Source organism: Asparagus officinalis, chromosome 6 (assembly GCF_001876935.1).
Source record: "Asparagus officinalis chromosome 6, Aspof.V1, whole genome shotgun sequence".
In the NCBI taxonomy this organism is placed as follows: Eukaryota; Viridiplantae; Streptophyta; class Magnoliopsida; order Asparagales; family Asparagaceae; genus Asparagus; species Asparagus officinalis.
Genome location: NC_033799.1, coordinates 12,050,624 through 12,063,721, shown reverse-complemented (window position 1 = coordinate 12,063,721; position 13,098 = coordinate 12,050,624). Strand labels below are relative to the sequence as shown.

At 39.3% G+C, this 13,098-nt stretch overlaps 1 protein-coding gene across 2 annotated transcripts; it reads right to left on the bottom strand.

The window, feature by feature from the left end:
• On the bottom strand, positions 5,096-11,668 carry LOC109844186 (disease resistance protein RGA2-like). 2 transcript variants are annotated; one of them, XR_002247894.1, is made up of 4 exons: positions 11,190-11,668; positions 7,668-11,019; positions 6,753-6,848; positions 5,096-5,522 (listed from the first exon to the last, which is right to left on the bottom strand). XR_002247894.1 is itself a non-coding variant. In XM_020413144.1 (3 exons), exons 1-2 carry the CDS (start codon positions 11,518-11,520, stop codon positions 7,679-7,681), a joined length of 3,672 nt encoding a protein of 1,223 aa, XP_020268733.1. In that variant the 5' UTR covers positions 11,521-11,668; the 3' UTR covers positions 5,096-5,522; positions 7,668-7,678. The 2 variants fall into 2 exon arrangements, 1 of the variants encoding a protein (XP_020268733.1); XM_020413144.1 differs by lacking the exon at positions 6,753-6,848.

Sequence of the window (13,098 nt, the reverse complement as noted above, 5' to 3'; positions counted from 1 at the left end):
CTATAGATCAGTCACCACTGCTAAATATATAATTAAGTAATATGTTAACCATAAAAGTCACTCAAACAATTAATGTCATTTGTAGTTAAACATGTAGCAACTCGCACGAGTCCCCTCACCAATTGATATTTTTTTAACCTTTTACGACGAATTAATCCAAACACCTAGAATCATAAAAGTCCCCAAACCCTAAACAAATAGAGACCCCTTCATTTATTCATATCTCCTTAACAAATATCTAATTGCACCAAGCCCCATGACAATTCCTATAGTTATTATTTTCTTTCTTTGCATAGAAGTCCTTTTATGACTTAATATTTAGGGAAAATTGTGTCTAGGCCCCAAAATGGAGACTTTGAAGTGGCCCAGCCCCACCAATTATTCCCCTTGGGCTTCAGCCCTAAAAATGTGTTTGTTGTGTGGTCCAGCCCCTTTAGCTCTCATTTATACATACGTTGTGCGTATTTTGGCAAAACTCCCGTAAATGCCCTCGTCTCTCACTGGAAACCGGCTACAAGCAGCCACAAATGATCGCTGATCTCTTCTCTCTTCTCCCTCTACACCGGCATCCTCAACTCTCTGTCAAGAACCAACAACAACAGCAACCTCGACGGCGAGATTGACAGGTTCTTGAAGGGGGGTTTAGGGGAGTTGAGGGGAATGAGAGGGGTGAAGGGGGAGGATTTGAGGGGGCCCACGAGGTTACTGAAGGCGCTGGTGGGGGAGGGAAGGGAAAGGGAGGTGAAGGAGCTTTATGGGTTGATGAAGAGAGATGTGTGCGTGCCGAACGAGTACTTGTTTGGATTTTTGGTTAGGGGGTTGAGGAGGTTGGGGGACGAGGAGGGGCAAAGGTGGTTGAGAGGGATTATGAGGAGTGGGATGTCCATGGGAAAGGGAGGTTGAGGAGGGGAGGAGGAGATGGGGGTTGTAGGTATTTGATGAAATGCCCAAGTGAGTTTCTTTTTTAGGTTTTCTTCAGTGGGGTTATCTGTTTGAGTTTGTTATATTTACTAGTCGATTGATTTGAGGTGGGTGCATGCCGAACGAGTACTTGTTTGGGTTTTTGGTTAGGGGGTTGAGGATGTTGGGGGACGAGTGTTGGCCTTCTTGTTTTGATGATGTTTAACAAATAATTTACCACTAATGTTGTTTGTCTAGTATTTGTGTTTTTGTATTTATTGTAGACAAACAACGTTGTAGGAGGATGGATGGATTGAACCATAACGACGATATCAAATGGAGGTTGGCGGAATTATGGAGTGAAGCAACATACAATTCAAGTTAAAGATCAAGTTCAAGCTTCATCCGCAAAGTGTATTTGAGTCAAGCTTATTGAAGATCAAGATCGGCTTGGGTAATCTAGTTTAGGTTTTATATTATGTGTGTTAAGTACCTTAAGCTCAATATCATATACACACACGTATTTGGTTTCTATGTATATATATAGTTATATATATACATGCATGGTTTTGGGTTTTCATGTTTTGGACATACTTGCAAAATACATGAGTTTTCACAAATGGAAATTCAATTTGAGAAATTCTTTTTCTAACATGTTTGTTTTCATGTTTACAAACATTTCGCAAAGTTTCATCAAGTTTGAAATTGATTTGTTACGTTTAAAATTCACGTTTTCGTTCGTGCACATGTTCGTGCATGTTTTACAAAACTGATGAGTTTTCACAAATGAGAAGTGATATTTGAAAAATTCTTTCTCTGACATGTTTATCTACATATTTAGAAACTTCCCACAAAATTTTACTATTTTTGGAGTTGATTTACTGTGCCTAATTGATTTTACAAAATCGTGTATCACAGCAGATTTTCAGAAACTGTATTTTTGTGTTCAAACATTTATTTATCTCAACTGGGAAATGATTTTTCAGAAATTCTTTCTCTAACATGTTTTTATACATATCTATAACCTTTCCTCAAAATTTCATAATTTTTGGAGCTGTTTTACTATTTTTAATTGATTTTACAAAGCTAAATACGCAAATTTCCAGAATGCTGGATTTTGGGGTATTTTGGTCTTTTCAGCCTATAACGGCTAGTAACGGCTAGTTTTTGATATTTTCGATTTTTGGGGGTTTGTGGCTGGTTTAAGAGGCTATAAAAAGCCCTCAACATTTATTGTTTCTTATGGATGTTTAAGAGAGTTTTAAAAAGAGTTTTACAAGTTTGTTGAAGGGTTTTTAAGTTTGTTTCAAGAGTTTGTTTATGAAGAAACTTTCACAAGAGCTTGAGGAGATCATTCTTTGGTGTTTGGGCATTCAACTCTTCTCCCTCTCTCTCTTGTCATCTTTAGAGAAGTGTTTCTAAACTCAATCTAGCTTTACATTTATATATAATTGTTTGATTATCATTTTATTAAGCTAGAATTTATTTGAGTTTAGTTTGATTTGATTTACTCTTTGTTTACACACACAACCATTGAGCTTATTGTATTTACATACATAGTATAATTTAGGGTTTTGGGTGTTTGTTTAATTATAATTGGTTATGCAAGTGCAATGTCAAAAAGAAGGGAAAATTGTGTCTAGGCCCCAAAATGGAGACTTTGAAGTGGCCCAGCCCCACCAATTATTCCCCTTGGGCTTCATCCCCAAAAAATATGTTTGTTGTGTGGTCCAGCCCCTTTAGCCCTCATTTATACATACGTTGTGCGTATTTTGGCAAAACTCCCGTAAATGCCCTCGTCTCTCACTGGAAACCGGCTACAAGCAGCCACAAATGATCGCTGATCTCTTCTCTCTTCTCCCTCTACACCGGCATCCTCAACTCTCTGTCAAGAACCAACAACAACAGCAACCTCGACGGCGAGATTGACAGATTCTTGAAGGGGGGTTTAGGGGAGTTGAGGGGAATGGGATGGGTGAAGGGGGAGGATTTGAGGGGGCCCACGAGGTTACTGAAGGCGCTGGTGGGGGAGGGAAGGGAAAGGGAAGTGAAGGAGTTTTATGGGTTGATGAAGAGAGATGGGTGCATGCCGAACGAGTACTTGTTTGGATTTTTGGTTAGGGGGTTGAGGAGGTTGGGGGACGAGGAGGGGCAAAGGTGGTTGAGAGGGATTATGAGGAGTGGGATGGTCATGGGAAAGGGTGGTTGAGGAGGGGAGGAGGATATGGGGGTTGTATTGCTTATCCTAGTTTACAAATATTGTTGTATTTCATACTTGCTAGGATAACGTATTAATTAATTTTAATTGGCATTTAATCGGATTAGATTAGCATAAGACCCTAATCACCCCCCCTCTAGGGTCTAACAACGAGGAGGGGACGAAGATGGTCGAGAGGGATTATGAGGAGTGGGATGTCCATGGGCAGTGGGGGAGGTTGAGGAGGGGGAGGGGGGGTAGGGGGTTGTAGGTGTTTGATGAAATGCCCAAATGAGTTTCTTTTTTAGCTTTTCTTCAGTGGGGTTATCTTTTTGAGTTTGTTATATTTGCAAACCATGCTTTCTTTGTATAATTATTTCGATTCTGTGTAATAAGCATCAAATTCAAATTTTAAGAAGTCCACGGTTTGTGTTGCATATGGTTCGTTTCACAGTATTAGTCAATCGTGATTTATGATGTGTTAGCTCATATTTCAATTACAACCAATGTTATCGAAAGCTCTAGGCACTGTCAGGTGTCAAACTGGTACATTGGTGTAGGTGGATTTCTTTTTTTTTTAAGTGGTGGAGGAGGGGGTTCTATGTAATAAGCATCAAATACAAAGTAACTCGGTTTTTCATTTGTTTTTTTTTTCCAGGAGTTGGACACGATATTACATTCTGCGCCGCCACCAGAACCAAAGCATCAGCTGCGAAGGTCAAGCTCAACTTCTTTCAAAAGAATGCATGTATACTAAATTTTGTAGATTTGCATGGAGATTGGAGTGGTTTTTGTAAGATATTTGTATAAGAAAACATGTCTTAACTTGTGAGAACTTATGATTTGTTAGCTATTTTTTTGTGGTTGTACTCTAAACTGAGTGGGAGAATGACACATAACTGTGGGCTTGAAGTTTCAATACGTCGATTCTAATACACGTCTGTTGGCACAATGAGGCATATGTTTGTCTCTATTTTGGTATGATGTTTTAACTTTGACTTAAATTTTAATTTTAATTACATGTTTTAACTTTGACTTAAATTTTAATTTTAATTACATTTCGTACACTGGAGCATATTTCAAAAAAAAAAAAAAATACAGAGAGGGCCCTCTATATGTTAACTTTCATAATAATATGTTAACTTTCTTTATAACATGTTAACTATCAGCTGAACATGTTAACTTTTACCATAATATGTTAACATTCACTGTTACATGTTAACTTTCACCATAATATGTTAACTTTCTTCATAAAATTCTTACATTCTTACAGCTGATATTGCTTGAATACACAAAATGATTAGACCTACAATATTAGAACTTTCTAATTTTTAACATGTTAACATTTCAGTTAGAATTTTCTGAATTTTTAAAAATAGAACTCTCTATATTAACAACAGCTTGCATATGAATCTCCATACAACCACTATTTCGATTATGCTCTACCGTGCACTTCAAATCATCTTCACTATCAATAGAAATACTCAGATTTGGGTGCCTCTCAGATTTATATATCAATGATAAATCATCTTGAGGGACTTTCAGCCTTTCAAACACATCAAATTTTAGTTCAAAAAAACTTGTTATGAAGAAAGTTAACATATTATTATGAAAGTTAACATGTAACAGTGAAAGTTAACATATTATGATGAAAGTTAACATGTTCAGCTGAAAGTTAACATGTTACGAGGAGAGTTAACATATTAGGATGAAAGTTAACATGTAACAGTTAAAGTTAACATAGGAAACATGTTCAGGTTTTGATACACATAATTTATATATAATTTTTAGTTTATTATGCACATCAAGTTCTATTTGAATGAACTTGTACATATTCACATGACATCTACAATACATTTCACATACAATCGCAATAAATTACACAAAAATTGATCATTAAATAGACACAATACATTTCATTAAATTATGATCTAAGTACAACCAAACCAAGAGTACACATAGTATAATCAACTGAACAATGAAACATGACACGTTACAAGCACCAAAAATTAATAAGACCACAGATCAACATCAGTTGCTACTTATATTTGAAAACCAACAACCATTCAGATTCACAATGCTAATCAGAAACATCCCAAGGAATGAGCAACAAAGCTTTTAACATACTACACCAACGATTTTTGACATATAAACAGTATATCGACAATCACCCCATGATGACGATGAGAGTGCAGAAGCCCATGCAGAGAGTGAATATTGGCTTGATTGTGACCTTGAACTTTGCATCAAGAACATTTCAGTGGACTTTTGTAAATTATTCTATTGTTTATACGTCTAGTTCTATTTCTTCACATCCTTTTAGTAGTAATTGGTGGCAATATCTCGATTTCATCTCTTGACACACTTCGCTTCTCATAATATGGGATGAAATAAAAGACTTGGTCATAGCTTCTTTCAAATGCTTCTACGAAAACAAAGCAATGAAAGTTAACAGGTTTGGATAAAAGTTAACATAAAGTAGCGAAAGTTAACATTCAATATGAAAAGTTAACAGGTTTGGATGAAAGTTAACATAAAGCAGCGAAAGTTAACATTCAGTATGAAAAGTTAACAGACTAGGAGGAAAGTGCAAAGTTACATGAAATAACCAGTTAGTACTTGTACACCCAATAACATTGTAAATAGAAACATTCATATTAGAGATGTTGCGCCATAAGCAAATGCAACAAACAACAACATTGATATCTAATCCTGTGCCAAATTTTTATCCTGAATCCATATTAGAGATGTTAAGTGCAAAGTTACATGAAATAACCAGGACACACTTGAAATAATATTTTTGCCAAATATAGATTTCTAAAATGCAGCTGCTTTGTGTAAATACCATGTCTATAGACATAAAATCAAGGCAAAGATTCCATGCATTTGTTGAGATAAAAATATCTGTAAACCAACATGTATCTTATTAAGCAGGTCAGTCAGAGATCCCAACAGTCAGTAAATAGGAAACATAACTAAGATTTTGCATATCCAACAGTCAAGCAATTACAAGAAGTTAAGAGTTTACAGGCTTGTGTGTATGTTGTAGATGTAGTGTGTTAAGACACAAGTTAGCATGGTTAAAATGTGGACTTCTGTGCAAGACATTATATAAGCAATTAAGATAAATCCTATAAAAGGGATGATGCTTAACAAAGCTGAGGGGTTCATGCAGCCAAATATAAAGGTCAAGGATATGGCTTTTGTTGTTGATGTTATAGCAAATTGGCACAGTTAAACTCTCAAGACGGTAAAGAGTGAAGCATCTGTAAACCCTTTGAATGTCAGGGATTACACACACTAATGTTTAATGATCATTCACACATCTAACTCATTCAAATATTATTTGTAAGTTTTGCAAGATTAAGGACTATCATGTGGCGATAAGCTCAGTTAGAAGATGAGTTGGCATAATCATGAATATGTGATGACAATGTGGTGTAACTACCAACCCAGGAATAGACAAAAAGTGATCCTATGATTACATTATATTATGAAGTTTATGTTCCACATATGTAGTCTTTAAATTCACAATGTTCCCAAGAACAAAGACACCAAAACTTCCAGCATTATATATTCGCCTATTCTGACTAAACAAAAAGCTATCCACTTTATCCTTATTCATACCCAATAAGTTCAAATTTTCACAACTGACCTTTTCTAGCAAGTGAAGTAGCAACCATGTTGGAAGTAGCTATAAACAAGAACATGAATATATAGCTCAAATTATCACAAAACATCGTCCCCGGACCTTCAAACAAAACAAAACAAAACAAAATCAATAACCCAAAAAAGGAAGAAAAAGTAATTTTTTTTCTTCCCTTAAATGAAATTACCCAATGCAACGAGCTCCAGAAAGCTACCCTGGCCGATAACCATGGTGTCGATCAGGCTCATCTCATGAGGGGCCCATAAATTCACAGACCAGTGGCGGGCCCCGCGAAGAGAGAGATCTCCTTCATCTGCTTCCAGATGCTTTGGGAATCCGACGAGATTGAGCTCGGTTCTTGCTCGGTTCCGACATCGGAGTCGGTTCTTTCGACGACGTTGTTTTGGGGATGGGAAGAGCAAGAAACCCTAAGTCTGAGCTTGAGGATGCTGAAGGGTTTTGGCTTTGGTCTGAAGTGAGGAATAGAAGAGGGAGAAGGGGGCTGGGTCGGTTCTTTCCCCTCAACTCCTCCAAAACCCCCTTCAAGAACCTATCAATCTCGCCGTCGAGGTTGCCGTTGCTGTTGGTTCTTGACAGAGAGTTGAGAGGATGGGTGTGTAGAGGGAGAAGAGAGAAGAGAGTGAGAGAGAGAGGGTAGTTTTGGGTTTAGGAAAAAGTTTTCTATCTGAGCTGCCTTGAAAATATAAATAGGGGTTGAAAATAATTACTTCATGTATTTGGGGCTTTAACACACAAAAAATAATACGGGGGGCTGGGTCACATCGTTTTTATTTTTTTGGGCCTAGACACAATTTTCCCTAATATTTATAACATAGACTTATTACCAATAGGAAATTAGGGATATTACAGAGCTATCCATAAAAATGCCATACAACATCAGATGAGGAAGAGAGATCGTACCGAGTAGCTAATCAAGTAATTGTGATGTGAGGGATGTGTCGGATGTTGGGCCAATCAGCACCTTCATTCTCCCGGCATCGCTCCTTCAGTGCCTCGCTGCAGCCCAAGATCATCAGAAATTGCAGAGAGAGAGGAAGTTGTGGCAGTGATTGGAGCTCATAAGCTTCACCAAGTGACAAATACTCGAGGGAAGAGAGAATTTGGAGGCTAGAAGGCAAGCACTTTGCTTCACCCCGCAGCTCGAGACGTCGCAGCGAAGTTGAATTCTGCAACAACCATGACTCCGCGAGAGCAGCCTCCAGATGACTACAATCTTGTATTTCTAGCCATCTGACAGATGTGAGGTTTCTCAACGGCTCTATGTGGAGCAGGAACGGGTCATCGATTTCAAGTTCTTCAACAGTTGATGTGAACTCCTGCTCCTCTTCCCGCTCGATTATTGATGCTGGAGTTGTTTCCGCAGCTGCTCGCACAAGCTTGGGGCACTCGCTAATGGTTAGCTCTTTAAGGTGGGGAAGAGCCTTTAGACGCTCAATTGATGCCAGCTCACCACACCCTGCCAGGTACAACTCCCTCAGAGAAGTAAATCTTCCACACTCCACTTCGGAGGGAAAGGCGGTTATGTGGTTATCTCCACCTAATCCAAGGCTTGAAAGAGAAGTGATGGAACTTTGCATTAATAACGCAGGAGTGGGACCGTCCGGTCCACCACAATCAACAAGCCAAAGGGATCGGAGTGATGGGAGAGAGAAACAATCAACTGGGGTAACTGCGTTTGGAGACATCCTCAGCTTAGGGCAATTCACAATCTCCAACCGGCTGAGAGACGTGAGATGATGTCGGAACAAGCCAGCCACGGATGTCAGCTCTCCACACCTTCTAATTCTCAATGCAGAGAGGGAGGGAGAGGACGTGGACGAAGAGCTAGCTGTACCGCAGCTGCTACCACCGCAGTTGCTGCCCACCCAGAGCGTCGGGGAATCAGACAATCCCACACGTTGCAACACCAATGTCTTGAGACCGAGGGGCAGAGGGGGCAGCGCCTTCAGTCTGGGACAATCCCAGATAACAAGTTCCTTGAGGAGAGGGCACCAGGGTACTACTGCCTCTGCTTCTAATCCACACCACTCCTCCCATTGCCCACAATTATAAAAAGATAAATGCTTCAGTTGTTGAAAGCCACCTTCACAGTTAATTTGATGAAGAGCTGTCAGTCCCCTCAAGGATAAACGCATGATGTATGGGAGCTTCCCGAGAGAAGGAAGGTGCTTCCATGCCCTGCCACGTTCAAGGCTTACGTGCTCCAGATTTTTTAATAATTCTGGTTCCATCCAACGTGGAGACCTGGCGCCGTGGTATCCCTTGATTGTTAGTTCCCTGAGGCTATCGGGTGGTTGCAGGCGATCAAGCATCAGTTCATACTCATCCGCCACATCACTGTCATCAGACCAAACCAGCTCTAACTTGAGGAGGCTCTCAAGGCCACAGATCGTACTGACTTCCTCGTGATGTTTGCGATTCTCAAGGCCACGGATACTCAGTTCCCGCAGATCTCTCATCTCCTTCAATTCACTCAATTTATAAACTTCAGCAGCGAACGAAAAACGTTGAAGTGAAGTTAATGTCCCTAACCCCTCGATTTTTTCATAGTAAACTTGATATGGTATCAGGTGTCTCAAACTAATGAGATTATTCAAGCCAAGAACAGATTGAGTAGCAAAACGTCCACCAGCAAGGACCTGCAGGTGGTAGAGCCTGCAGAATGAACTAGGTAACGGAGAAATAACATGACCAATCGACAAATACCTAATATGCCTCAGGTTACCAATTGCATCTGGCAAAACGTTCATGCCGTCAACAGCTAGGCGCAGCACCCGAATGCTTTCCAGTGACTTAAACGCTTCTTCAAAATCCTTGGCATGCTCATTAACATATCCTCTGAAGACTAACACAAGCGTGCGGAGTTTCTTCCGTTTGCCCACATCTTTAAGAAGGTCAAGTTTGTCGATTTCAAAATGCAGATGACGTACCATATTCGGGATCTGGTCAATTGACATGTCTCCGACAAATCTAAAGCAATCACCATGAGACACTTTGCGTGCCACTTCATGCAAAAGATCATGCATGTTGTAGGTTCCATCTGCGAAGTAACCTTGTTCGAGAAATGATAGTTTCACTAAATCGTCAAAGTAGCCCCTTCCAGTGTCCTCCAGTGTCTCGTTTGGATATTGGGAAGATTTTTGAATGAGGCCAAGAGCCATCCACATGAAGACTAGATCATCTTTCTCGAACCTATAATCTTGAGGAAAGATGCTGCAATAAGCAAAACATGGTCTTAAGTGCATTGGTAAATGGTTGTAGCTTAACATCAAAACAGACGTCACATCATCCCTCTGCTGTGCTTGATCGGATATATTGTCCGCATGCAAAATTCTGTTCCAATGACTATCATCCAACTTAGAATTCAATAGCGCTCCAATCGTCTTTGCAGCCAATGGTAAGCCCCCAAGCCTTCTTGCTATTTTCTCGCCAATGGATTCCAACTTCCTATAATCACAAGAGTCTACACCAGCAAATGCATATTGGTTGAAAAGTAATAGGAAGTTGTCATCATCTAAAGGTTTTAGTTTCATTGGCTCATTTATTGATCCCCCCAAAGCTGATGCAACCATTTTTGCAACAGACACACTTCTAGTAGTTAACAAGATTTTGCTTCCTTTATGGCCACTCGTCAAAGGAGCAAACAATTTATCCCATTCAGAACGATTGTCATCATTCCATGCGTCATCCAAGACAAGGAGAAATTTCCTCGATGAAACCAGATTTTTAAGAGCTTCTTGCAGAGCGGCAAGTTCCTTAACTTCAGGTCTCTTTTTCTCGGCGTATTCTATCATATGTGCCATGACCTTTTCGGCAACAAAGGGAGTGGAGATGCACACCCAGATTTTGGGATCGAAGGAATTAGTTGAGCTCTCGTCGTTATAGACGTGTTGTGCGAGGGTGGTCTTGCCCACTCCTCCATGGCCAAAAATGGAGAAAAGAGATACACTTGTACTGCTGTCATCCCCTCTCAACCACCCTAACAGTTCCTCCCTCTCTTCATCTCGTCCACGCAGTTTTTTCTCAGTTAGAGCTGGTCCAGTTTTACGAGCAGGAACCGGGCTCTGACTTTGATGTTGTTGAGGCAGTTGTAGTGTAGAGATGAAATCTCCCACGCCCGCTGCGACTTCATCTAGCCTTTTCACAGCCCCCCTCAGTTTCCCGAGGGTGGGATCGGATTTGAAGACTCTTTTACCAGCTTTTACAACTTTCCGTTTAGAGTCGGAGAGAAAACCACGCACTTTACCACGGCCTGCACGTGAAATTGGTAGGGAAGTTCATTTTTCTTTTATTTATTAAATTTGAAAAACAATCAATTATTTTTGAGAATCTGGTTGCTAACCTTAAGTTATGAAATAAAGAACCGATAACAAGAAGGCGAAATTTCATTTTTTTTTGGACATTTAAAAAGCCACCACTTACCACTATGACCATGTTCTTTGCTGCCTGAGGCTTTCTCCTCAACTTGTTTCTGTAGCTTAAGGTAATCAAGCTCATCAAGTGCGTTGTCAGCCTCATCCAACGCATCTTTTAGTTGCCACAGCCATTCGCTGAGTCCTCCCTTGATCTCTCGTTGCCTGCTCTCAGCCATCTCCACAACAGCTTGGATACGAGGAAGAGCTTTCTTGAGCCTCTCAAGCTCATCTTTCATCCGAGTATCCCGAGCAAAATACCGGTCTGCTGCATACTCGAACCCGATCTCCACCAACTTCTCGATGATCTTGGTCACAATCACGTCTCCAACCACCACCATGTTTTTATGAGTAGCGAACGCTCTTCGCTTTTGCTTTCTAGTAGTAGATGTAAACTTCAATTGCAGAGAGTTGCAGAGAACTCCTTGGTTCTCCTACATCACTTAAGAAATGGGGGACTTATATCCACACTCCGAATTATGTTATGATAAACCCCACTCCGCCCCCACAACTTAAGAAATGGGGGACTTATATCCACACTCCGAATTATGTTATGATAAACCCCACTCCGCCCCCACATCAAGTTGCGGTTTGCAGGCGGAATTGAGAGGATGAATATCAACTTCTTTGCGCAGCTCAAGTCAACAACTTGCGGTTTGCAGGCGGAATTGAAAGGCCACGAAACACGCCATGTGATGTGGGAACCCAAAAATTGAATAATAAGAGAACAAAATGGTGGGGGCTTGGAAACCAATTATTGATCTTTGTTTGGATTCCTTGCCTTCAGAATTTTCAAAATTGATGATGAGGGCTCCTTATGAGCCAATCGTTAAGTGATGTGGGAACCCAAAAAGTGAATAATAACAGAATAAACTGGTGGGGCTTGGAGACAGATTATTGAACTTTGCTTGGATTAATAGTTGCCTTCAGAATTTTCAAACTTGATGATGAGGGTTCATGATTATTGAACTTTGCTTGGATTAATAGTTGCCTTCAGAATTTTCAAACTTGATGATGAGGGTTCATACTGAGCCATGTGATTGTGTACAAGCGTACGAGTCATAATTCCAACTACGTGTGAAGCATAGTTTTGATAGTTGCTGTTCCTGTTTACAAACCTGACAAGGTATTGATTAAAACAAAGGTTAATTGAAACAGCCTACAAAGTTTAACGTTCAAATTGGAGAATATTGAATTAACACTGCAATTTTTTTTTTTTTCCAAATTGTTTAACTACCAGTTTAACGTACGTATGGGATGTATTCCAATTGAAGTCCATACGAGAAAAGCATACGATAAGCGAAATTAGGATAATGATCTAATAGTAAAGTTATTGAGTTGCTAAACTAAAACCAAGTCAATGAATGATGAATGCCTAAGCTCAGGAACTGCGTAGATGATGATAGTGATTCAAATATAACACTGAGAGCTAATTTTCTTAATCCATGCTTCAAGATTAAGATGGTCTGGATCTAGTATTTGAGGCATAAATTTTGGAAGATTGGTATCACTATCAGCATTTATATTTAGCACTATGGGTGGAAATGAACCAAATAATTAACAAATAGTTCAATAATTGTTCGACTAACTATTTGGTCATATTCGATTCGAGAATTCATTTGCCACAAAACAAATATTTTTTAGAATTTAACCACATGTATATTCGATTTGTTTGTCTATCAAATATTGGTTTAAAATTTGATCACTTATTATTTGTATTAATGCACATATGATGTCATATGTTTAACCCACTTACCATTTCAATTTAAGTTTTATGTACTAAGTTTAAGACTTAAATAATCTTAAATATATTTTCTAATGAAAATTTTGATTTCAATATATATACATTATATATTATTAAGTAATATATTTTATTCATGAATTTAAATACAGATAATCACATAGAACTCATTAGGACT

What these genes read in the sequence shown, in the direction of transcription:
- LOC109844186 (XM_020413144.1), bottom strand. Translation starts at nt 11,520, where the DNA reads ATGGTGGTGGTTGGAGACGTGATTGTGACCAAGATCATCGAGAAGTTG. An exon ending in CAAAGAACATGGTCATAGTG is followed by an intron (nt 11,020 to 11,189) that starts GTAAGTGGTGGC and finishes TTTCACGTGCAG; the next exon opens with GCCGTGGTAAAGTGCGTGGT.